The following is a 26800-nucleotide window of genomic DNA, read 5'->3' as shown; positions in this document are numbered from 1 at the left end:
CGTTGCTGTAGCTTGTTTGTGGCGTTGCTGTAGCTTGTTGTTCTTGACATTGTTGTAGCTCGTTGTTCGTGGTGTTGTTGTAGCTCATTGTTTGTGACGTTGTTGTAGCTCGTTGTTCGTGGCACTGTTGTAGCTCATTGTATGCAGCGTTGTTGTAGCTCGTTGTACTCTCTTCTTTCTATCTGGGTTGCTGTAGCTCGTTGTTTGTGGCGTTGCTGTAGTTCGTTGTTCGTGGCATTGTTGTAGCTCGTTGTTCTTGACATTATTGTAGCTCGTTGTACTCTCTTCTTTCTATCTGGGTTGTTGTAGCTCGTTGTTCGTGGCGTTGTTGTAGCTCGTTGTTCGTGGCGTTGTTGTAGCTCGTTGTTCTTGACGATATTGTAGCTCGTTGTACTCTCTTCTTTCTATCTGGGTTGTTGTAGCTCGTTGTTCGTGACGTTGTTGTAGCTCGTTGTTCGTGACGTTGTTGTAGCTCGTTGTTCGTGACGTTGTTGTAGCTCGTTGTTCGTGGCGTTGTTGTAGCTCGTTGTTCGTGGCGTTGTTGTAGCTCGTTGTTCGTGGCATTGTTGTAGCTCGTTGTTCGTGATGTTGTTGTAGCTCGTTGTTCGTGGCGTTGTTGTAGCTCGTTGTTCGTGGCGTTGTTGTAGCTCGTTGTTCGTGGCGTTGTTGTAGCTCGTTGTATTCTCTTCTTTCTGCCTGACACTTATGGCGGTTCTGATGTAACACTAGGAGCACAGTCCGTCACGGGGATCCCTGTGAACGCCGTGTGTCAGTTTTGATCATCAGCGTGTGAAGCCAGAGCTCAGGCTGCAGACAACAGCGCCCTCAGTGAGCGCTCGGGGAAGTGCGTCTCTTGTTCATCAGATTGGCAGACTGGTGATGGTGCTTTTCTCTTCATTACCTTTTCATTTCCCATTCAGCTCTTGTTATCTGGGTCCACTCTGCACTTCACCTATAAACCGCTCTGTTTATCTTTCACTCATCCTTTCATTCTGCTGCTTATACAGCCATTCACACACACACTGCCTTCGTTTTCCATTTTTCATGCAGACCCGTTGCACACCATCGGTTGCTAGGAAACCATTTGAGCGTTTTCTCTTTTATCCCAGGGGCAGACGTTTGATTATCCATTTGTATAGTGTGTATTTGTCTGTTTGTGCGTCTCAGGGGAATATCTCGCCACGCTGAGCTCTGGGGCTGCTCCAGTATCAGCCCAGTGATAATAATGAGCACCTTTACCACAGAGACCTCGCACAGACCTGCACTTAAACTGCATATGATAGATTTCATGTTTGTTCAATTATTTCTTGGTTTGGTGGGATAAACATTATAGTTATTTTAAGTGGCAGTTTGTGGAGGAAAAGGATGAAACAGAATCTCTACGTCTGTCATCAACACATCCACCCAAAACACTGCAACCACCCAGTTTAAATCTTCATTTAACAAAATAAAGGTGCTGTCATTTATTTTTTAGTCTAGTCGTAAATATTGTGCAGTTAAGGTCTGGCCCTGGTATCATTACGGTTGCTAGGAAACAGTTATGGAATTACCTCTGTGTGTCATATCTGTGTCCAACCAGGAGTTAAACAATAAACTTCACCGAAATCTAAAAAAAACCTCAACCACTGCATATTTTTATTTCAGATCTTAAGTGTAATTATGTGCAGTGTGTTGTAGTGAGTCATGCCCTTTAAAGACTCGGACTGTCCACACGCCGCTGTCACTAAAGCTGACCACTGCTGTTATCTGGACCATTGTTGTCCCATGAGCTGGTGCCCAGACAGATAGTGGCCAGTTTGGACACACTTGAGTCCTCCCTGTGACCGTGTGAATGCGGCCGTCCTCTCGTGGCCGCTCCTGTGTCGTACTGATTGGCTCACAGACACGGGCAGCCGCACATAAATAGTGCGTGATGTGGACTGGCACCAGGAGAAAGGCCAGTGCACAAACAGCGATATGAAACAGACCAGAGCCGAACACAGGCAGGGACGCTATTAACTGCGTTTAGGCCCAAATGAACTGAACTGTGCCCTGGTGGGACGCGCGAGGATGAGGAACTGCAGACGACTCAGACAGTTTAGAGGTGAGGCACAAATAGAACGACACCAGAGTGAAGTGTCTCTCTCTTTATCCCTCCGCACAGAGCTGCAGACGAGTGCGAGCGCTATAGGCAGAGCCAGGGCCATTATAGTGGCCACATGAGCCGGTGATAGCTGCCCCTGGCACCGCGGCCTCTCACATGGGCAGAGCTAATGGAGAGTGTAGTCGTCTGGAAGGGCCTCAGGAGGAATGTGCCGGCTGTAAACTGTGAGCTGAGCTGAAGGGGGCCGCTGACTGACTGCGCGCCACCCGCCTGGCATCACAACACTCCACATAAATTCCATACACCCATATCTGCCCTGGCGCTGCCCTTTTGCGCTCTCATTGTCACGTAGCCTCATAGTAACGCACACACACACACACCGAGCGCGCCTCACACTCTCCACCTTTATGTTACACCACAAATCAAATATTTCAGAGCTCCACAAAAAGAGCTCTCTCCTGCACGAGTGTTTCCTCGACAGAGTCACACACACGAGGCGTGAGTGTCTCCTCTCACATGAACGACACACACACACACACATCAGGCCTGAGCATAAACAAGCCTCTCCTCACACACACACACACACACACACACACGAGGCCTGAGCATAAACAAGCCTCTCCTCTCACGTGCGTCTAACCCAGTGCTGAGCACTTCTGCCCCTCTAAGCTGAGTTATTTAAAGCCCTGCTCTCAACTCCATCGGAGTGATTATGTGCTCCTGCATTAAACATCACAGGCTTCAGCCCCTGGCTTCCTCTGAAACACTCAAACAGGACACGAGAGACATGGAGTGAGACACAGAGAGGAAGACACAGGGAGCGAGAGGATGACACAGGGACTGAGACACATGGAGTGAGACACATGGAGTGAGACACGTGGAGTGTGGTGCAGAGGTGTTATTTTGGACAGAGAGAGTCCAGTCCTGCTCTGAGTCCTCACAAACTCAAAAGGGTCTTAAAGAAAATCAGAAATGTGAAGACTAAAACTGGATATAGTAGAGACAAGTGTGACCAGTGCTTTTAATGTTCTTGTTTTGTTTTTGTCCTGTATCTGTGTGTTATTTGTGTTGTTTTCTGTCCTTTAAAGGCCTCACCAGGGACGGGCGGCAAATCAGCCTGTGGCTAAAGTCTTATGTACATGGACGTCCTATATGGTGGCAATGTGTTCAATGTACTGTCCCTGTCAAATAAATTAATAAATAAGTAAAATAAAGTGACTCGAGCAAATCAGAGCGTGTCTTCTAAACCGGCCAATCAGAGCGTCTCTTCTAAACCGGCCAATCAGAGCGTCTCTTCTAAACCGGCCAATCAGAGCGTCTCTTCTAAACCGGCCAATCAGAGCGTCTCTTCTAAACCGGCCAATCAGAGCGTCTCTTCTAAACCGGCCAATCAGAGCGTCTCTTCTACCCCGGCCTTTCCCCCTGTGCTGTAGAGTCTCTGCAGGACACTGCACCAGACTCTGCTCTGAGTGTTGGGTGTCAGAGGGGAGTCACACAGGTGCTCCAGGCGGGTGCTCCGGGCGGGTGCTCTCAGATGCTGCTGGCGGGTGCTCTCGGGTGCTCCGGGCGGGTGCTCTCAGATGCTGCTGGCGGGTGCTCTCGGGTGCTCCGGGCGGGTGCTCTAGGGTGCTCCGGGTGGGTGCTCTTGGGTGCTCCAGGCGGGTGCTCCGGGCGGGTGCTCTCAGATGCTGCTGGCGGGTGCTCCGGGCGGGTGCTCTTGGGTGCTCCGGGTGGCTGCTCCAGGCGGGTGCTCTCGGGTGCTTTTAGGGTGAGATTGTGCTGAGTGTCTCTCAAACACAGCTCTGATGAAGCTCAGACTAAAGTCTTGTGAGGTGAAGGTGGAGCGCGGTGGAGGCACTTGACCTTGAAATGAGCAGCGGCGTTTGGGGACAGACGGGGGAGGAGCCTGTTTAAGAGAACGGCCTCAGAGCCACAGGCAGGAGGCGGCTTAATGACGGGCACTTAACGCCATCCATCAGTGAGTCACTGCTGCTCCTCAGGCCCGAGGAGGAGCATTACAGCACAGACATGTGTATATGTGCTGACTGTACCGCACTGAGCCACAGACATGTGTATATGTGCTGACTGTACCGCACTGAGCCACAGACATGTGTATATGTGCTGACTGTACCGCACTGAGCCACAGACATGTGTATGTACTGACTGTGTTACAGCTGTTTGGCTGCGCAGAGAGAGGAGGTGCACAGAGAGGAGCACAGAGAGGAACACAGAGAGGAGCACAGAGGAGCACAGAGAGGAGCACAGGGAGAGGAGCGCAGGGAGGAGCACAGAGAGGAGCACAGAGGAGCACAGAGAGGAGCACAGAGAGGAGCACAGAGGAGCACAGAGAGGAGCACAGAGAGGAGCACAGAGAGGAGCACATGGAGGAGCACAGGGAGAGGTTTAGTTGTTTTCATATCTCAGCTCTCTAGCGCCTCACACTGGTCACATGTTTCCGTCACAATATGAATGAAGTTTGTTTATATTTATCAGGAGCATAAAAGTTATTTATTTATTTATTTATTTGACTCTTTTCACTTTAAATCTGAACATAAAACAGAAAAATACCAAAAAGTAAAAAAAATAAAGTCCCCACGATAAATATTGACCCTAAAATGTATCGTTACATTAAACGATACGTCGATATATTGATTATGACGGGTCTGGTGACCTGTGACCTTCTACTGATGGAGACGGGACAACGGCGCCACCTACAGCCCGACTTCTTCAGGACAGTATCTCAGGAGTGTGACAGTAAAACGGCCCCTCGTCCCGGTTTAAGGTCCCGTTTGTGGTTTGTCCCGGTGACGTTTGCTCCGCCCCCTTTACGTCACATGGTTCTGTCTTTAATAACGAACAGAAACGATTATGAAGAGTTTGAGTTGTGCTTTGTGTTTTGTTTTCGCCGTTTCTGTCACGTTCAGGTATGAAAACAAACAAAAGACGCGATTGAATAAATGACGTGTGGAGCAGATGAAGCTCATTGGCCTGTGCGTCTTCGTCGTCTTCGTCGTCTTCATCGTCTTCGCCCTCTCTCTCTTTTTCTTAATGAGCTTTGACCACACGGAGTCGTTCCCGAGGCCCGGCGCATCGGAGGATAAGGTCGTGGGGACTTAACGAGAGTCTGGACACACGGTCGCACTTGTCCACTCACGGCTCTCAGCACCGGCGGCTTTTGTACGTTCGGTTCGCTCTAACTAGCCACACACGTCCGCGGCGCTCGGAGGAAAGGTCAGAGTCTGTATCTGTGTCTCGGGCTCCATTAGTGAATCTCTTCTCCTTCTTCTTCTTCTTCTTCTTCTTCTTCGCGGCGGAGCAGGGTGTTTGACTCCAGGACGAGGTAGGCAGTCGTGAAGCGGCGCTCGGTGCGTGGGAGCCGCACAAACCTGTTGCCTGGTTACGACAGCACCTTTATCCTCTCAGTTGCGATGACGATGACTTGTCCATCGCTCGTGTTTGGTGAAGGCGGGGCTGTTTTTGTTTATACGCTCATAAATGGCTTTTGTGCGTATGAAAAAGTGCCGGGATAGGAGCCCCTCCACCTACTCAGCGGGCCTCCACCCCCACGGCTGACTCCTCAAGACTCCGCCGGTAATTAGCTGCACGTCTATCCATCTGTTCCAGGGAGGCGCCGTAAACATTAACACAACAGAACGATGAGAAACCCTGGCTGGGGAGACGCTGTATTTTACACGTTCAAGCCGCCATTACGCTTTAAGAGGCGTTAGCTTGTAAATCATTAGCATACCTGCTTACAAATCTGGTCATTATGCTAATACGGCTGAAGCTAATGTACAGCTCAGACACGAACGCGCCGCTATCACCTCCACGTGCAACAAACTATTTTCATCTTTTATGTTTTAATTGATATTTTTTATACTTTTTAACATATTGCAGCTCCTCCCACCATCCCTCCTGCCCTACAGGTGGCGCCAGGTGAACACAGGAACAGAACACAACTGTTAAACACACAAATACATTAGAATTAACACAGTCTTACACACACACACACAAGTATAAACCAATACACAATATGAAAAGTAACTGTAGTAAAAACCAAAAATAGATAAATAAATACTTAAAATAAAAATACAAATAAAATAATAATAATAGTAATAATAATAATAATAATAATAATAATAAAATACTTTCATCTTTTAGTAGCTTTTTATTGCTCACCATCTGCCCCCAGTCGTCACTAAAAACATCCGATAATAAGCCACGCCCAGATCAGACATTATTTATTCTCTCTACTTTCAATATAATCTTCTTTTATAGTAGTTTTTATTGTAATAAGTTATTAATAATTCTCTAGTTTATATAATATTACTCTCTGTTTTACTCTTTCTTATAATAATAACAACCTTTATGATCTTAGCGGTTTTTATTTTATTATGACTTTGATTTATGGTCTGGAGTTTGACTGACTTCCTCGTTCGAAAGGTCAGAGGTCAATGAGGCGTCGCCATAAATCGTTACATGGGTCTGTACGTTTGAAAATCTAAACGAGAAATATGTTGTAGCAGCTGCTCAAATGTGACGCTGTATTTTACACGTTAAAGCCGCCGTTAAGCTTTAAGAGGCGTTAGCGTGTAAATCATTAGCATACCGCTACAAAACTGGACATTATGCTAATACGGCTGAAGCTAATGTACAGCTCAGATACGAACGCGCCGCCGTACACTCCTCGCTGTTCACTCCTCAACGTACACTCCTCACCGCTCACTCCTCACCGCCGTACACTCCTCTCTGTACACTCCTCTCCGCACACTCCTCTCCATACACTCCTCTCCGTACACTCCTCTCTGTACACTCCTCTCCGCACACTCCTCGCTGTACACTCCTCTCCTTACACTCCTCTCCGCACACTCCTCTCCACACACTCCTCTCCACACACTCCTCTCCGCACACTCCTCTCCACACACTCCTCTCCACACACTCCTCTCCTTACACTCCTCTCCGCTCACTCCTCTCCGCTCACTCCTCTCCGTACACTCCTCTCCGCACACTCCTCGCTGTACACTCCTCTCCTTACACTCCTCTCCGCACACTCCTCTCCACACACTCCTCTCCACACACTCCTCTCCGCACACTCCTCTCCACACACTCCTCTCCACACACTCCTCTCCTTACACTCCTCTCCGCTCACTCCTCTCCGCTCACTCCTCTCCGCTCACTCCTCTCCGTACACTCCTCTCCGCACACTCCTCGCTGTACACTCCTCGCTCCTCTCCACACACTCCTCTCCATACACTCCTCTCTGCGCACTCTTCTCCGCACACTCCTCTCCATACACTCCTCTCTGCGCACTCTTCTCCGCACACTCCTCTCCGCACACTCCTCTCCTTACACTCCTCTCCTTACACTCTTCTCCTTACACTCTTCTCCTTACACTCCTCTCCTTACACTCCTCTCCTTACACTCCTCTCCTTACACTCCTCTCCTTACACTCCTCTCCTTACACTCCTCTCCTTACACTCCTCTCCGCACACTCCTCTCCACACACTCCTCTCCACACACTCCTCTCCGCACACTCCTCTCCACACACTCCTCTCCACACACTCCTCTCCTTACACTCCTCTCCGCTCACTCCTCTCCGCTCACTCCTCTCCGCTCACTCCTCTCCGTACACTCCTCTCCGCACACTCCTCGCTGTACACTCCTCGCTCCTCTCCACACACTCCTCTCCATACACTCCTCTCTGCGCACTCTTCTCCGCACACTCCTCTCCATACACTCCTCTCTGCGCACTCTTCTCCGCACACTCCTCTCCGCACACTCCTCTCCACACACTCCTCTCCTTACACTCTTCTCCTTACACTCCTCTCCTTACACTCCTCTCCTTACACTCTTCTCCTTACACTCTTCTCCTTACACTCCTCTCCTTACACTCCTCTCCTTACACTCCTCTCCTTACACTCCTCTCCGCACACTCCTCTCCACACACTCCTCTCCACACACTCCTCTCCTTACACTCCTCTCCGTACACTCCTCGCTGTACACTCCTCTCCTTACACTCCTCTCCTTACACTCCTCTCCTTACACTCCTCTCCGCACACTCCTCTCCACACACTCCTCTCCACACACTCCTCTCCTTACACTCCTCTCCGTACACTCCTCGCTGTACACTCCTCTCCTTACACTCCTCTCCACACACTCCTCACCACACCCCGCTCACCTCACACTGCTCTATTTTCTGGAGCGCTGCCTTCAAATCCACTCGGGAAAAGCGTGAAACACAAGCACGAGACTCCATCACACGATTAATCAATAAGTTAACGAGATCTCATTTTCTCCTCAAAACAGTATCCAGGCAAACGTCCCCTCCTCCACCTCCTCCTCCACCTCCAGCCGCTCTCAATATTACTCTGAAAAATCCGCCGCAGGAAATGAAATTAAGGGAGCGTCTTGACAGATTTATTTGAAGCTTTACATTTTCATTGTGTTGTTTTCGTCTGGAGGTGGCCTGGGTTTGAGGAGGCCGTTAAAGCCGTAGTAAAGTTGGAGACGAGGTGGAGGCAGTTGGGAAAGTTGTTTCATATTCTTTAGGAGGCTTTTGGAAGTATACACAGATTGGGAGCAGTATAGAAAAGAGCTGTGGGGAAATACCAATTACTGTTTGTGTGTCTTTGTGCGTCTCTGTGTGTCGTTGTGCGTCGTGTGGGACGTGAGCGGAGACTTGGCCTAAACGTCGAGGGTCACTTCTGTTCAATAGTTTCATTAAAGGCGTTTGCAGCCACCGCACGCTTTAATTAAACTGAAACTGTTCAAATAAATGTACTTTAGGAACAAATGTACAGAGAAAATATACGAAATATACAGAGCAAATACTCCAAATACACAGAGAAAATACTACAAATATATAGAGTAAATACACAAACCAAATACAACAACTGAAACTGATAAATGTACTTTAGGAACAAATGTATAGAAAAAATACTACAGATATACAGAAGAAGTACTCTAAATACACAGAGAAAATACTCCAAATATAAAGAGAAAATACTCTAAATATGCAGAGCAAATACACAAACCAAATACTCCAAATACACAGACACACAGGAGCCTCAGTGTTGAGTCCAGAATGTGGTGATTTACCAAATGTTTCCTCCTCTCTCTCTGTCTCTCTCTCTCTCTCTCTCTCTGTCTCTCATTCCCTCACTCTCTCTTTCTTTCTGTCTCTTTCTCTCTCTGTGCCTCTGTCTTTCTCTTTGTCTGTTTCTCTCTTTGTCTATCTCTATGTCTCTCTCTCTCCCTCTCTCTGTCTCTCTCTTTCCCTCACTTTCTCTTTCCCTTTGTCTGTCTCTCTATCTATCTCTCTCTCTCTCTCTCTCTCTATCTGTCTGTCTTTCCCTCCCTCTGTGTCTCTGTCTCTCTTTGCCTCTTTGTTCCTGTCTCTCTCTTTCTCTCCCTCCCTCTCTCCCCTCTCTCTCCCTCTCTTTATCTCTCTTTGTATCTCTCTCTGTCTCCCTCCCTCCCTCCCTCCCTCCCTCCCTCCCTCTCTCTCTCTCTCTCTGTCTCTTTCCTCTTCTGTCCGGTCCTAAATGTCTTCAGTCTAAATCATAAAGTATAAAACATGGTCCTGACTTTCTCTTATAAATATTAATATTTTGTCTGTTTTTTGTTTTGATTCAGAATCAAAATGAAAAGAAAATTTTCTCTTGTGACATAATGTGATTTTATTTAATATTAATGTGATTTTATTTAATATTAATTTGATTTTATTTAATATTAATTTGATTTTATTTAATATTTCCATGAGGTCGATGTAGATCAGGACCAAGACTCTTTACGTGCTCCTGGTCACGTGCTCCTGGTCATGTGCTCCTGGTCACGTGCTCCTGGTCACGTGCTCCTGGTCACGTGCTCCTGGTCACGTGCTCCTGGTCACGTGCTCCTGGTCACGTGCTCCTGGTCACGTGCTCCTGGTCACGTGATTTAGTTTCAGTTTTGTAGATTATTCTCTGTTTCTTCACTTCTTGTCCCGAGCCCGTCCCCGTCCCGAGCCCGTCCCCGTCCCGAGCCCGTCCCCGTCCCGAGCCCGTCCCCGTCCCGAGCTCGTCCTCATCCCGTCGTTACCTGTGTTGACTCAAACGTGTGCGTGTTGAGCTGCACACGCTGAAGCGTCTCCTTTGGCTCTCGTGTAAAGAGTCGGGGCCTGTGTCGTGTTGACACAGCTGCTGGCGCCATCTGGAGGCGTCGTAAACCTCGCCGTGTCTCCTCCGTCCAAACATCACCGATCAGAATGAACTCAGACTCACACTTCCCACTTCCACATTTTCATTATGTTAAAGTCACTGGGAGGACGAGCGTTTTTGTGCAGTTCATATTTTTTCAAAGAAATCTCAAAATAAACAAAAATATTAAAGTGAATCATGGTTTTGTTTGAAATTAGGTTCACAAAGTTTGCAAATTAGAATTAGGCCAGCGCTCCCCTCAATGTGTACATCACTACTTCCTGTTAGCATCACTACTTCCTGTCAGCGTCACTACTTCCTGTTAGTGTCACTACTTCCTGTCAGCATCACTACTTCCTGTTAGCATCATTACTTCCTGTTAGCATCATTACTTCCTGTCCAATTGTAATTTTATGTTTTTGCTGAGATACTAAAATTAATAAATATTCATGATCTTAAATATTAATAAAAAGATGAGACAGTGGACGGAGAGGTGGGTCAGGGGTCAGAGGTCGGGGGTGAGGGTCACTCACAGGGAGCTGTGGATGGATGTCACTGACAACGTGTAAAGCAAAAATAAAATGAACACTTCTCCAGAGACACTTCTGTGTTTAGAAAGAGACATGTTTTGTCTCAATCCAACGCTAACGCTAACGCTAATGCTAATTTTAAGGCAAATATTAAAACAGCCGCTCAACCTGAAGTATTAGACACATAAAAATAAATGGGTCGTCTTTATTTTAATTAATTTGAAGTTTAATAGGCTGTTTATTTTATGTTTTCCGATTTTAATAAACGTGACTATTAGCTTTGAGACGCAGTGAGCTAGCTAACGCGCTCCTGTGCACAGAGCCCTTTGTAATGATTCCACTTTATCTGATTTTGAAATAACTTTACTCATGTGGTTTCTTTTGTGCTGACACAGAAAACCTTCAACTTTAAGATAGTTTTGCTTCAGGAGGATAAAAGTGATGGTAAAAATATTAAAATTATTAGCCATAAACGCGGCGTCGTGTTTGTGATGTGAGTGTTTCTTTATCCATGTTATAACACTCCTCAAAAACAGACCTGGAGTCATGTTTGTTTCATTCTCATTTTATTATTAGTCTGTAACATCTACAAAGCTCAAAATGCTCTGTTCCACCTTGTGATGTCATCAAGTGGTAGTTTTCAAGTGAACTCCTCCTTTTACCTTTAGTTCTGTCGAGATAAGAGACAACTCCAGGACTGAAATGATCCAAATTATTCTAGAACTGAAGGTGTGTGGAGTTTAAAAACACAGTGGAGCAGTTCCTGTGTTTGTGTGTCTCTGTGTATGTGTGTGTGTCTCTGTGTGTGTGCGTCTGTGTGCGTCTGTGTGTGTATCAGATTAATGTCCCGCAGTGAGCCGGAGCTCGTACAGTGGCCGTGCTTTGATTTATTCCCCACTTAGCCCTGATGAAGCCTCAAACCGCACTCTCACACACATGTTGTCACTGCATTTTTCATTATCAAGGTCTTTGTTGGTTTGTCGATTCTCACGTCTTGTTTAGCCACGTGCCGGCGCCGCGTGCCGGCCCGGCCGTCCGGCGCGCGGCGTGCATTTGTTTTGTGTTCAGTGTGAGGTCATTTGCCTATTACATTTGCGCTGGCGTAATGGCAAGTAGATGCTTAGAACAAATTGAATGCAATAAGACCTACAACAAACACGGCGTTTATGTGAATGTGGCGGCGCTGTTCATAAAACGCTCCTGCAAAATATTCTTTCTAAATTGTAGCTATTATTCAAATGCGGTGGATTGAGTGGATTTGCAGAGGTAACCCAGTAACCGTCTGCAGATGGAAAGTGTTGGGTTTTCGCTCTGTAAATAGTGGCACAGTTAATTGAGGGCATCAACTCGCCATGTGGGAGGACTTGACAAAATGCCATAAGTGTGTTACATGAGGACACTGTGTAATTACGGCGGGCGCACAAACACGGGCGGGCGCACACACGAGCGGGCGCACCAACACAAGAGCGGGCACAAACGGAAGCGGGCACAGTGTCAAACACACACCCCACACACACTTACTGTTGTTACTGTTGTCACGGTGAACGTAAACGTTTCATGACATTTGTTTTTGTTTTTATGGCTGTGGTTATGGGGGAGATGAGCCTCGTTTCCATTGGGCCTCTTTGGAGTGGGCCGACGTGGGCCTGTCTAAAGTGAACCGGCCCGTCTGAGGGTCCGAACGCAACAGCTGTTTCCTGTTTATCTCTGCGCGGCGCTCGCTGATAAAGATCGAAAATATAATATGTCCAGTGCAAACGGCGGCGAACGCAAGTCAAACCCAGAACAGTTATATAAAGATGCACAAAAACACAACAGAGAGGAAGTGAAATAAATGCACAAAAAGCTGATGATAAACCAGTAGTGTGGTGTTTATGCTAGCATTAGCTTTAGCATTAGCAGTAGCCACATCTCACAGCGCCACAAACTAAACGTCTTTTTGTAAATCCCTGAAATCGGCCTTTGAATCACGAGTGTAATTCAAATACTAATTTTAAGAAGAGGTTTGTAACATTTGGGAAACAACAGAGTCTCACAGAGCCCTCCGCTCCACAGACCTGCTCCACAGACCCACAGACCAGGAGGGAAGCCTTAGACAGGTAGAAGGTTCAGTCTCTGCTCTGGTCAATGATAATCTACTGTCCTTGAGCAAGACACTCCACCCCCGTCCTTTTGTCTAAATACTGAAGTAAACTGAAGGACTGATGATGTCGATAGTTTGTCCCGCAGAACCGTTTTGTCCTCTGTCTCTGGTTTTCCACTGGTGCCTCATGAGTTTTATAAAAATGGAGATTTACATAGAAACATGTTTTTTGAATGTTCTGGTTTCAGGGTTGTAATATTTTGGCACTTATTAGAATTCCAGTCTTTCTTTGATGCTTTTTGATAAAACCTGAGTTCGTCCCTCGATGTTTCTCTATTCAACACTGTCCCACTTTCTGCAGCTGGAGGTGGTCACTCTATTCACGGGTTTGAGCCTCCAGCTGGACGCAACTTTTTGACGACTTTTTCCCCATTCAAAGGATAAAATATTTTGTTTTGAATTGCAAATCGCTATGGCAACAGTCCTTTTTTTTTCAGTTAGTCACTGTCAAGCTTTTGTGTAAAATCAAGCTCTTAACTTTCCTGAACGTGTGCTCTTTAAATAACTTTTTTTTTCTAGATTTTTCAGGCTATAGCGTTTTGTCGGTGTTTGCTAATGTTTGCATTGTGTCTCCGTGGTAACTGCTCAACATTCTGTCATAAACACACATGCAGAACAGCTCCAGCGTGACGTCATTGCAGTGGATCAATAATGTAAAGTGTGTGTCGTCGTTACGGCTCCTGCTGTTCCTCTGACGGCGCCGCTTCATCTCCACGTTTGGTTTAATCTGTCCTCTCCGTCCCGCAGAACCCCGACATCGTGCTGGTCCACTATCTGAATGTCCCCGCCATAGAGGATTGTGGGAAACCCTGTGGTCCCATCCTGTGCTCCATCAATACAGACAAGAAGGAGTGGGCCAAGTGGACGAAGGAGGAGCTGATCGGTCAGCTCAAGCCCATGTGTGAGTAAACGATCAAGAAGTAATCCATCGATCCATCTCACATTTATACACATTTAAACGCCGCTGTGTGTCGTCAAAAAGTCACATATTATACACACTTAAACGCCGCATATAAACCTGATAAATATCTTCAGCGTCGTGCTCTTTACATGTTCTCTCGTGAGCTCGTCCTCTCTACAGTCGACGCTCTCCTCTCTATAGGAGCCATCTTGTTTTCTTGGGGGTCAAAGGTCAGGCCGTCCTTAACAGCACGCCTCCTCCTGCGCAGGAAGTCCACACGCCGCTGTTTATCGATTCACACTGGACATGGAGCCAAAATCTCTGACTCACCACAAATGCCCCGCACCCCCCTCCCTCCCCCCACCTTTTTACCCTCCTGCCACCAACTCCTGTTCCTCCCCCTCTCCTCCTCCCTCTTCTCCCTCTCCTCCTCCTCCCTCTCTCCATCTTCAGATTGCTCCCCCTCCCCTCTCTCCCCCTCCCCTCTCTCCCCCTCCCCTCTCTCCCTCCCCCTCTCCTCCTCCTCCTACTCCCCTCTCTCCCTATCTCCCCCCCTCCTCCTCCCACTCTCCATCTTCAGATTGATCCCCCCTCCTCCCCCTCCTCTCTCCACCTCCTTCGCTCCCTCCTCCCCCTCTCCTCCTCCTCCCCTCTCTCCCTCTCCCCACTCCTCTCTCCCTCCCCCTCTCTTCCCCCTCCCCTCTCTCCCTCTTCCACTCCTCCCATGCTCCCCCCCTCCTCCTCTCTCCCTCCTCCCCCCCCTCCTCTCCCCTTCCCCTCTCCTTCCTCTCTCCATCTCCAGATTGCTCCCCTCCTCCTCCCATGCTCCTCCCTCCCCCCTCCTCTCTCCCTCCCCCCTCCTCTCCCTCTCCTCTTCCTCCCCCCCTCCTCCCTCTCTCCATCTCCAGATTGCTCCCCCCCTCCCCTCCTCCTCCCATGCTCCCCCGTCGTCTCTCACCCTCCCCCTCCTCTCCCCCTCTCCTCCTCTCTCTCCCTCCCCCCTCCTCTCCCCCTCCTCTCTCCCTCCCTCCCTCCCTCTCTCCTCCCTCCTCCCTCTCCCCCCCTTCTCTCCCTCCCCCCTCCTCCCCCCTCTCCTCCCTCTCTCCATCTCCAGATTGCTCCCCCCCTCCCCTCCTGCTCCCATGCTCCCCCCGTCCTCTCTCCCTCCCCCCGTCCTCCCTCCCTCCCCCCCCTCCTCTCCCCCTCTCCTCCTCTCTCCCCCCCCTCCTCTCCCCCTCGTCTCTTCCCCTCCCTCTCCCCCCCTCTCTCCTCCCTCTCTCCATCTCCAGATTGATCCTCCTCTAATGCAGTGTGACGTGCTCTGTGTTTTTATTAGTCTCACAAAACAAGAGGGAGGAAAGAGGGATTTTTAAAACTATATTTTATTTGTTGCGTTGATGTTTTTTATTTGATGATGTCATCATTTGAGAGGAGGAGGCGGAGCTTGTTTAACTCTGGGAGAGGAAATAATCACAAATGTAGAATCATCTGCAGTTTGGATAAACACTGAAAATGTGACGTACATTTATTTGTTTTGGATTTGTAAATGTTTGGTTAAAAGTTCAGCTGACGGCTCATATTTACACACATTTACACACATTTACACACATTTACACACATTTACACACATTTACACACAATTATACACAATTACACACATTTACAGTGAATTATGCTGCTAATTTTTGAAGCTTTTGTGAAACGAATAGAAGTTTAGTTTCTTTGTATGGACAGAAAACACATCAACTTTGTGCCAGTTTCTGTTTCATTTGGATAAACTCAATAATGACAAAGATATGACCCATAAACCAGCTCCAAACATCTGCATCCAGACACAGAAAACGCTGATTCCTCCTCAGAATCCTCCTGCCTCCAGCTCCATCTGACGCAGAGAAACGCTGTAATGTTTTCAAACGTGCGCTCCGCCTATAGACGCGTTTGTCTGGTGATATTAGCGTCTTATGGCGGGACTCGGACTGGAGACGGAGATGTGAGAGCCGCTCCCTCGGTGTGATGTGGGTGTGTCAGGCGCCTCTGACTGATGCTCCAATAGCCAATTATAGGTGATGTGACCAGGTACGAGGAAGGTGTCAGCAGCTCTACACACACACACACACACACACACACACACACACACTCTGCATACTGAACAGGCCGCCCAGACTAGAAGGACTAAAGTGGCTGTGTGCGATCAGCTTTATTTTAACATAAAGCTTTACCCCGGGACATTCACTAAGCAGCAGCCGCTCACTGTATTCATTACATCTCAGCTCTAATGTAAAAACCAAGATCCATTTGCAGTAATGCGTGAAGCCATTAACTTTGGTAGTTGTTGGGACGAGGAGCGATGCCTCGGAGCTGCCACAGAGCGAGGGGCTGCAGACGGACCCTCTGCTCCGTCTCTTCTTCTTCTATCCCTCCATCTCAGCCTCATTCCTCTGGGCTGCTCCTCTGCTGCTGCTCTGTGGTGGAGCAACACTGCCATCTGCTGGACTCCTCACGTTGTTGCACTTTAAACGTGGCACAGATCTGACTCCACGCACATTATTTTATTAATAAAAGATGTTCTTACCACTTTATACATATTTCATAAACTGACCTATATGTGGATGTATATATCGCTCCTTTTATTAAATATTTTACGTTCGACTCACTGGCCTTTTCAAAAGAAGCAGGATTTAATTATTTCACATATGTGCTGAGGTGATGTGTGTGTGTGTCAGATACTAAAGTGTATGTTAAAATGATCTCATACTGTCCCACAGACGCAGTAAATCCTCGTCCTTTTCCTCTTCTGCTCATAAATTCTCGCCTCTGTGACATTTTTATGGCACAAAACAACATCAGAGCAGATCTGGGCTTTTTTGGATCAGTTGAGCTCATTTTATTTCCCAGAACAAAGACTCAGAGTCGACGTGAGTTTGGACTCGTCACGTCCAGACGCGGAAATAATGAGGAGGAGCAGTGTGAGACTGCTCCTCACCCTGCTCCTCCTCGCCCCGCTCCTCCTCGCCCCGCTCCTCCTCGCCCCGCTCCTCCTCTCCCTGCTCCTCCTCACCCCGATCCTCCTCGTCCCGCTCCTCCTCACCCCGCTCCTCCTCGCCCCGCTCCTCCTCACCCCGCTCCTCCTCGCCCTGCTCCTCCTCTCCCTGCTTCTCCTCGCCCTGTGTTTGATGAGGCATTACCCATGATGCACTGGGAGGCTCTGGTCTACTGCCCCATGAGTCTCAGTCTGTGACACTTTGGAGTCTCCAGGTCTGAGTCACTTTTATTTTATTTTATTCATCTTTAAGTCGACTTCACGTTTGGATTAAATGTTCAGTTTTGACTCAGACTCAGACTCAGGATGTGCACAGGCCTCATGTGAAAGAACCTCCACAATTCACTCACTGAGCTGCAGAGGCTGGTGGTGGAGGCGGTGGAGGTGGTGGAGGTGGTGGAGGTGGTGGTGGACGTGGTGGTGGAGGTGGTGGAGGTGGTGGAGGTGCAGGTGGTGGAGGTGGTGGAGGCGTTAGGACATTTTAGTTTGATCAGTTTTGAAAGAGTCGACACAAATGAGAGATTCTGCTTTTTGGAGAAACAAAACACTAAACTCTAAAATTTAACGTCATCCATTTTCTTCGTCTTCTCCGGGGAACAGAGACTCACAGACCTCCCTCACCCCAGACACCTCCTCCAGCTCCTCTGGTGGGACCCCAAGGCCAGAGAGACATAGTCCCTCCAGCGTGTCCTGGGTCTTCCCCGAGGCCTCCTCTTGGTGGGACATGAACACCTCCTCAGGGAGGCGTCCAGGAGGCGTCCTGAGCAGACGCCCGAGCCTCAGCTGCTCCTCTCCACGTGGAGGAGCAGCGGCTCTACTCCGAGCTCCTCCCGTGCATCACTGCAGACGCTGACGATGAGACGTCAGGTTGAATGTTTTTGTCATTTAAAAAAGTGGAATGTTTAACAGTAAAAGTTCAGTTTGATTTGAACAAATTTAATGAAAAAAACACAAACTCACAGCACAAACTTTAACTAAACATGAAACTCACAGGAACAAAACACAGAGGCTTCACCCTGGGCTCCACCTCCACCACCTCCACCAGCACCAACACCTCCACCAGCACCTCCACCAACACCTCCACCTCCATCACCTCCACCAGCACCTCCACCAACACCTCCACCTCCATCACCTCCACCAGCACCACCACCTCCACCAGCACCTCCACCAACACCACCACCAGCACCACAACCTCCACCAGCACCTCCACCACCTCCACCAGCACCTCCACCACCTCCACCAACACCACCACCAGTACCACCTCCACCAACACCTCCACCTCCATCACCTCCACCAGCACCAACACCTCCACCAGCACCTCCACCAACACCTCCACCTCCATCACCTCCACCAGCACCACCACCTCCACCAGCACCTCCACCAACACCACCACCAGCACCACAACCTCCACCAGCACCTCCACCAGCACCTCCACCACCTCCACCAGCACCTCCACCAGCACCTCCACCAGCACCACCACCTCCACCAGCACCTCCACCAACACCAGCACCTCTACCTCCACCAGCACCTCTACCTCCACCAGCACCTCCACCAACACCACCACCAGCACCACAACCTCCACCAGCACCTCCACCACCTCCACCAGCACCTCCACCACCTCCACCAGCACCTCCACCAGCACCAGCACCTCCACCAGCACCTCTACCTCCACCAGTACCACCACCTCCACCAGCACCAGCTCCACCTCCACCATCACCTCCACCAGCACCACCACCTCCACCAGCACCTCCACCAGCACCTCCACCAACACCACCACCAGCGCCACCACCTCCACCAGCACCACCACCTCCACCAGCACCTCCACCAGCACCACCACCTCCACCAGCACCTCCACCAGCACCACCACCTCCACCAGCACCTCCACCTCCACCAGCACCTCCACCAGCACCACCACCTCCACCAGCACCTCCACCTCCACCAGTACCTCCACCACCACCTCCACCACCACCTCCACCAGTACCTCCACCACCACCACCACCTCCACCAGCACCTCCACCTCCACCAGTACCTCCACCACCACCTCCACCTCCACCAACACCACCACCAGCGCCACCACCTCCACCAGCACCTCCACCACCTCCACCAGCACCTCCACCACCTCCACCAGCACCTCCACCTCCACCAGCACCACCACCTCCACCAGCACCTCCACCAGCACCACCACCTCCACCAGCACCTCCACCTCCACCAGCACCTCCACCAGCACCACCACCTCCACCAGCACCTCCACCACCAGCACCTCCACCAGCACCAGCACCTCCACCAGTACCTCCACCACCACCAGTACCTCCACCACCACCTCCACCACCACCTCCACCAGTACCTCCACCACCACCACCACCTCCACCAGCACCTCTACCTCCACCAGTACCTCCACCACCACCTCCACCTCCACCAGCACCTCCACCTCCACACATTCTGCAGCCGTGGTCTCTGTGGTGACGGCCTGTGCTCTAACACGTCCAAACAGTCGCCCGTGTGAAGCGGCGTGTGAGTCCAGCCGTGACAGGACGCTCTCATCGGGGACGGCGGGGTGGCACTCGGGGGCACTCGGGGGCTGTGGTGGCGGTGCCGGGGGCGGCGAGGTCAGACGTTCTGGCTCCGCTCGTGTCTGCTCCGCTCTGGAACATAACCCTGAGTGAACGGAGCAGACAGGACGACACGGCGCTAACGACACGTCAACACCACCCGCCCCAGGGGAAGACGGCGAACACACGCCCCACGAGGAGGACGGATTTGGACAGAGAGAGCAGAGGGAAGAGGAGAGGGAAGAGGAGAGAGGAGAGGAGAGGGAAGAGGAGAGAGGAGAGGGAAGAGGAGAGAGGAGAGGAGAGGGAAGAGGAGAGAGGAGAGGAGAGGAAAGAGGAGAGGGAAGAGGAAAAGAGGAGAGCGTTTGGACAAATGGAGCTGAGATGGAGAGTTTGGATTAGACTCTGATTCTTTCAGACACAGGAGCAGATGAGACGCACTCGAGTCCAGCAGTGTCCCTCTCGTTTGAGCAGGAGCCTCCTCTCATTGGAGCAAACCTGCCTCCTCTCGTCGGAGCCTCCTCTCGTCGGAGCCTCCTCTCGTCGGAGCCTCCTCTGTCGGAGCCTCCTCTGTCGGAGCCTCCTCTCGTCGGAGCCTCCTCTGTTGTGATGAGGCTTCACTCAGAGACAAACTGTCCTCAGAGACAAGAGCCTCAGTGCAGTGGACGTGTGATGTTCCGCATTAGAGCTTTACACATGTGACACAGTCTGTCAGAGGCTTTGGCTTCAAGTCCCATGTTTCAGTTATTTAAACCTGATGCCCTCACACACCTCGTACATTTTTCTTTAAAGCTCAGGTCGTTCTTTGGGTCAGATCTCCATGTGACCTTTTAGACTGAGTTTTAAGAGTCAGTGTTTTTGAGTCCCTGCTCTCTGTGCTAAGTCCCTGCTCCTTCAGTCACACGACTGCACATTGTATCAGGTTTGTGAAGTTGTAGTCTGTTGTTTTGTGTCTTGCTTTTGTAAAGTTATAAAACCTCAGCAGTAGTTGAGCTTTCACACTTCACAGACAGAGGGTTGTGGGTTCAATCCCCAGGTCTTTCTGTGGAGTTTGCATGTTCTGCCTGTGTCTGTGGGTTTCATCAACTCAAAACAGAACAGGTCAAATCCTCCAGTCCTGACCAAGAGCATGTGCTCCTCCTGCTCCTGAGGAGGTGTCCTGAGGGGCTGAAGGGTCAAATGTAAAGGTCAGAGGGTCAGGGGGAGATCTCTACATTACTCAAACAGTCATGGATACTTTTTTATAACAACTTCTGTTTTTAAGTAACAAAGTTTATCACCTCTGACTCTTCAAAAAACTGTGGATTTAACAGAGAAAAGCAAATAATAAAAGAGTCACTGGTCAATAAAAGACGAGTGTAAAAAACAGACTCAGAAAAAGATGGAAAAGAGACGGAAAAAACGAGAAAAACACTTCATTTGTGAATCACTTTTATTTCATTCACTTCAAACTTCAACTTTAACCCACAGAAAAAAATATTATAATGTTTCTATGAACCACAGACAGAAGTAGTGTGACAGGACCAGTGTGACAGGACCAGTGTGACAGGACCAGTGTGTCAGGACCAGTGTGACAGGACCAGTGTGTCAGGACCAGTGTGACAGGAGCAGTGTGTCAGGACCAGTGTGTCAGGACCAGTGTGACAGGACCAGTGTGTCAGGACCAGTGTGACAGGAGCAGTGTGTCAGGACCAGTGTGTCAGGACCAGTGTGTCAGGACCAGTGTGACAGGACCAGTGTGTCAGGACCAGTGTGACAGGACCAGTGTGACAGGACCAGTGTGACAGGACCAGTGTGTCAGGACCAGTGTGTCAGGGGCAGTGTGTCAGGACCAGTGTGACAGGACCAGTGTGACAGGACCAGTGTGTCAGGACCAGTGTGACAGGACAAGTGTGACAGGACCAGTGTGTCAGGACCAGTGTGACAGGACCAGTGTGACAGGACCAGTGTGACAGGACCAGTGTGTCAGGGGCAGTGTGTCAGGACCAGTGTGTCAGGACCAGTGTGAAAGGACCAGTGTGTCAGGACCAGTGTGAAAGGACCAGTGTGACAGGACCAGTGTGTCAGGACCAGTGTGTCAGGACCAGTGTGTCAGGACCAGTGTGACAGGACCAGTGTGTCAGGACCAGTGTGACAGGACCAGTGTGTCAGGAGCAGTGTGTCAGGAGCAGTGTGTCAAGACCAGTGTGTCAGGACCGGTGTGTCAGGACCAGTGTGACAGGGGCAGTGTGACAGGAGCAGGAGGAGTGTGACAGGAGTAGTGTGTCAGGAGCGGTTTGACAGGACCAGTGTGTCAGGAGCAGTGTGTCAGGAGCAGTGTGTCAGGAGCAGTGTGTCAGGGTCTCCAGATGTGTTTCTCGATTACGATTTGACGTCACATGTTTTAGTTCGATTGTTCAAAATTTTGCACTGATAAAATAATAATAACAGTTTTTCTCTGATGTTGAACACGTCTCTGAGCACAAACTGTTTCCATGTTTCCAGCTCCGTGTCTCTCAGTCTCCTCCTCTCCCTCCATCCTTTTCTCTCTCTTTTTTTCTTTCTCTGAGCCGTGTCATTGGTCAGATCACACATTCAGTCAGGCAGAGAGTGACAGTTCACTGATGTAGACACCAGGGGGCACTCTCCAGCCACAGCACAGGAGTTGTATGGAGACAATATGTTGTTGTTTTTCTGTGTAAATCTTTTCATTAATTTTCTTTCACTCAGTCTTTTATTATTGTTTTCTGAAGCATCTTTGAGTGTTATTATTATTATTATTATCATTATTATTATTGTTATTGTTATTATTATTATTATCATTATTATTATTATCGTTATTATTATTATTATCATTATTACTATTATTATTATTATTAACACTCGAGCTCTGTGACTCTGATCTTTGTGTCTGTACTGAGCTGTTTCTTATTTTCTTCCCTTTTTGTTTCACTCACTTTTCCTCCAGCAGAGGGCGCCAGACGCAGCTCTGACTCTGCTCTCTGAAGCTGAACTGAAGCCCCTGAACTCAATCTAAAACTTTTTTTTATTCTAAAATTCTAAAATTCTAAAAAAAACAAAAAAAAAAACAAACAAACGCTTTAATAACATAAAAGTTTTGTGTTTGACCAGACGGACTTTAAATGAACCTCTGTTTGTGTCCTCTATGTCCCAAGAGTCTCTGATGTAAAGTGTCCTCTGCTCTCTCCTCCCTCTGTCCTTTTGTCTCTGTCTGTCCCTCTGTCCCCTCTGTCTGTCTCTCTGTCTGTTCCTCTGTCCCTCCTTCCCTCTGTCCCTCTGTCTCTCTGTCCCTCTGTCTGTCCCTCTGTCTCTCTGTCTGTCCCTCTGTCTCTCTGTCTGTTTCTCTGTCTCTTTGTCTCTCTGTCTGTTCCTCTGTCTCTCTTTCTCTCTGTCCCTCTGTCTCTCTGTCCCTCTGTCTCTCTGTCCCTCTGTCTCTCTGTCTGTCTCTCTGTCTCTTTGTCCCTCTGTCTCTCTGTCCCTCTGTCTCTCTGTCTCTTTGTCCCTCTGTCTCTCTGTCCCTCTGTCTCTCTCTCAGTCCATGGCATCAAGTGGACTTGCAGTAATGGAAACAGCAGTTCTGGTTTCTCGGTGGAGCAGCTCGTGCAGCAGATTCTGGACAGTCACCAAACGAAGCCTCCTCCTCGCACTCACAACTGCCTCTGCACGGGCACTCTGGGTACGTGACGCGGGTTTGTGTCCGCGGGTTTACTCTGACCTAAACACTCTGAACGTGCCTCTGTGGAAATATCAAGTTAGAGAAAATGTGTCTGAGAGAATGAATTTAAGAATAAAACAGACATGAGTAATATTTGAGTATTTATAAGTATTTGATAATGTCATAATATTTGAGAAAATTATCACTAGTATTACAGTAGTAATGTCATTAGTATCACAGTAGTATCATTAGTATTACGGTAGTATTACAGTAGTATTACAGTAGTAGTATCATTGGTGTATTTTCAGATGTATCACTCTGCTCTGTGGATCACTCACACAGTTTTATTCACTCTTTCTGTCTTGTTCCTGCAGGAGCCGGCAGCAGTGTCCACCACAAATGCAACAGCTCCAAACACCGCATCATCTCCCCCAAAGTGGAGCCGCGCTCGGGGGCATACAGCGCCCACTCCGAGGTCCAGAACAACGACGTGTCCGAGGGTAAAACTGAGCACAGCTCCCATGGAGGAGGAAAAGGCTCCGGAGCCGGAGGAGGCACCAGAGAGAAACGCAACGGGAAAGTGCATAAACCTGTGCTGCTCCACCAGAACAGCACAGAGGTGTCCTCCTCCAACCAGGTGGAGGTCCCCGACACCACGCAGAACTCCCCCATCAGCAGCGGTCTGAACAGCGACCCCGACCTGGCCGACAGCCCCGTGGTCACGGGCATGGGTCACGTGGCGTCGGTCATGTCCGGTCTGTCTCAGAGCGTGTTCATGTCGGAGGTGACCGGAGACCCGGTCTACAGCATATCTCCCACCGCGGGCCCCAACTCCCACCTGATGGGCCCCGACGGCTCCGCCCAGGGCCTGGTGCATAAGTTCGCGTTCCCCGGGGGAGGGGAGCCCGGCTCTGCGACGGCGGACCTCTCCATGTTGTCCTCGGCGGGCGTCTCGGAGGAGCTGGTGCTGTCCAGTAGTCTGGACTCAGGTGGCCTCAAAATCCCAGAGACTAATATGAACTTTGACCCCGACTGCTTTCTAAACAACCCCAAACAGGGGCAGACCTACGGGGGCAGCGCTTTAAAGACCGAGGGCAACTCCTCCTCCAACTCCTCCTCAAACGGCACCAGTAACACCAACGGGCTTCAGCAGTCCCCCCTCTCCGACAGCAGCTACAGCTACAACTCCGCCCTGGTGAAAAACATCAAGACTGAGGACACGTCGTTTGAGCAGCAACTGGCCAAGGAGAGCGGCTACCAGGTGGGGGCAGTAGTGAGCTGTGGCAGCGGAGTGTCATCGGGGGCTGGCTCGGGTCAGACCGGCCTGGCTCTGGCCACAGCGGGCTCTCTGCTGCCCTCTGGTGGAGGTCTGAGCCCAAGCACCACTCTGGAACAGATGGACTTCAGCGCCATCGACGCTAAGCAGGAATACACCTCCACCGCCGCCGCGGTCAGCTACGGTCAGTCCATGACCAGCCCCCACATGCAGCACCAGAACCAGTCACCAAGCTTCTTCCTCCAGGATGCGTCTCAGAACAGTCACCCCCAGCAGGGCCGCCCCAACCTGGGGCAGAAACCTCACCTGATGGAGCACAACCACGACTCTGGGGCCTATATGAGCGACTCTCCCAGCAGCAACAGTCACCTCCACCACCACCACCAGGGGCAGCACAGAGCCAACTGTAACGGAGGCTCCCCCGCAGAGGGGAGCCAGAGCGGCTCTCTGCAGCTGCTGCAGTACCAGGGCTCCTTCCCCGGTTTGGGCTCTGAGCACGAAGAGGTGGTGGGTTTAGAGCAACAAAACAACGTCAACTCGGCTCAGAGCGGGACTTCAGAAAACGGCACCGCCGGAGATCACATTCAGGCGTGCGGAGCCGGAAACGGCGACGGAGGAGTCACCGAGCACTATCTGCAGCAGACCACGGACGGCTCTGGAGGCGCTGAGAACATCCACAACGGAAACACCAGCAGTGACGGAGGTGGACGCTCTCAGCAGCAGCAGCTCCAGCCTCTGCTCCAGGGCTCAGCCATGGTCCAAGGTCTGTACAACCACAACAGTCTGAGCAACTCCAATAACGGCGGCGCGTCCGGCATGGACATAAACCTCGATCACTTCGACATCTCTTTTGGGAATCAGTTCTCTGACCTCATCAACGACTTCATCTCGGTGGACGGCAGCGGAACGGCCATGGCGGGGGGAGGGGCGCTCTACGCGCACCAGCTCGTGACCTCGCAATGCTCAGAGACTCAGAACACGACCAACGGAGCGCCCCCTCAAGGCCAGGAGGACGGAGAGGCCCGAGGCGCCGGGTACAGCTCCTCAGACCTCTGTCTTCAGCCGTGCTGCAGTCCTCAGTCTCTGAGCGGAGGGACCGGAGGAGGAGGCGCTGCTGGAGAGCCCGGTGCACTGTCCTACATGAATGTAGCAGAGGTCGTGAATGCAGCTGTGGCCCAGGGAACTCTGGGAATGCTCCAGGCCACGGGACGCCTCTTTATGGTCACAGACTACTCCCCAGAGTGGTCCTATCCTGAGGTAGGTCACGTGACACATTACACCTTTACACATTAACCAAAGGTCACGATTTAAAATCACGTAAATCACAGGGTTTAGAGGCAGATAAAACATGTTTCAACTCAGTGTTAATGTTAAATTAACACTTCATTAGATGTACTCAGTGCACACGTCTGAGTACATCTAATGAAGTGTGCACTCAGAAGTGTGTATGCAAAAGTGTGTACTCAGAAGTGTGTACTCAGAAGTGTGTATACAGAAGTGTGTACTCAGAAGTGTGTATACAAAAGTGTGTACTCAGCAGTGTGTACTTAGAAGTGTGTATACAGAAGTGTGTATACAGAAGTGTGTACTCAGAAGTGTGTATACAGAAGTGTGTACTCAGAAGTGTGTACTCAGAAGTGTGTACTCAGAAGTGTGTACTCAGAAGTGTGTACTCAGAAGTGTGTACTCAGAAGTGTGTAAATAAAGTGTGTATACAGAAGTGTGTACTAAGAACTGTGTACTCAGAAGTGTGTACTCAGAAGTGTGTACTCAGAAGTGTGTAAATAAAGTGTGTATACAGAAGTGTGTACTAAGAACTGTGTACTCAGAAGTGTGTACTCAGAAGTGTGTACATAAAGTGTATATACAGAAGTGTGTACTCAGAAGTGTGTACACAGAAGTGTGTACTCAGAAGTGTGTACTCAGAAGTATTATCTCAGAAGTGTGTACTCAGAAGTGTCTATAAAGAAGTGTGTACTCAGAAGTGTGTACACAGAAGTGAGTACTCAGAAGTGTCTATAAAGAAGTGTGTACTCAGAAGTGTGTATACATAAGTGAGTAGTCAGAAGTGTGTACACAGAAGTATTATCTCAGATGTGTGTACTCAGAAGTGTCTATAAAGAAGTGTGTACTCAGAAGTGTGTACACAGAAGTGAGTACTCAGAAGTGTCTATAAAGAAGTGTGTACTCAGAAGTGTGTACACAGAGGTGTATATACAGAAGTGTGTACTCAGAAGTGTGTATACATAAGTGAGTAGTCAGAAGTGTGTACACAGAAGTATTATCTCAGAAGTGTGTACTCAGAAGTGTCTATAAAGAAGTATGTACTCAGAAGTGTGTACACAGAAGTGAGTACTCAGAAGTGTCTATAAAGAAGTGTGTACTCAGAAGTGTGTACACAGAGGTGTATATACAGAAGTGTGTACTCAGAAGTGTGTATACGGAA

General features: G+C 49.6%; 1 protein-coding gene across 2 annotated transcripts in view; it reads left to right on the top strand.

Annotated features, from left to right (window-relative positions):
* camta1a (calmodulin binding transcription activator 1a) overlaps positions 1-26800 on the top strand; it is a 413228-nt gene that overhangs the window by 363237 nt on the left and 23191 nt on the right. For both annotated transcript variants that reach the window (XM_033969195.2, XM_033969200.2), the window contains exons 7-9: positions 13681-13834; positions 22959-23099; positions 23453-25611. In XM_033969195.2, the coding sequence (XP_033825086.1) occupies positions 13681-13834; positions 22959-23099; positions 23453-25611 (2454 nt within the window). The remainder of the gene's footprint in view (positions 1-13680; positions 13835-22958; positions 23100-23452; positions 25612-26800) is intronic.

This window comes from Periophthalmus magnuspinnatus, chromosome 7, assembly GCF_009829125.3.
Source record: "Periophthalmus magnuspinnatus isolate fPerMag1 chromosome 7, fPerMag1.2.pri, whole genome shotgun sequence".
Taxonomy (NCBI): domain Eukaryota; kingdom Metazoa; phylum Chordata; class Actinopteri; order Gobiiformes; family Gobiidae; genus Periophthalmus; species Periophthalmus magnuspinnatus.
This window is presented reverse-complemented; position numbering and strand designations above follow the sequence as displayed.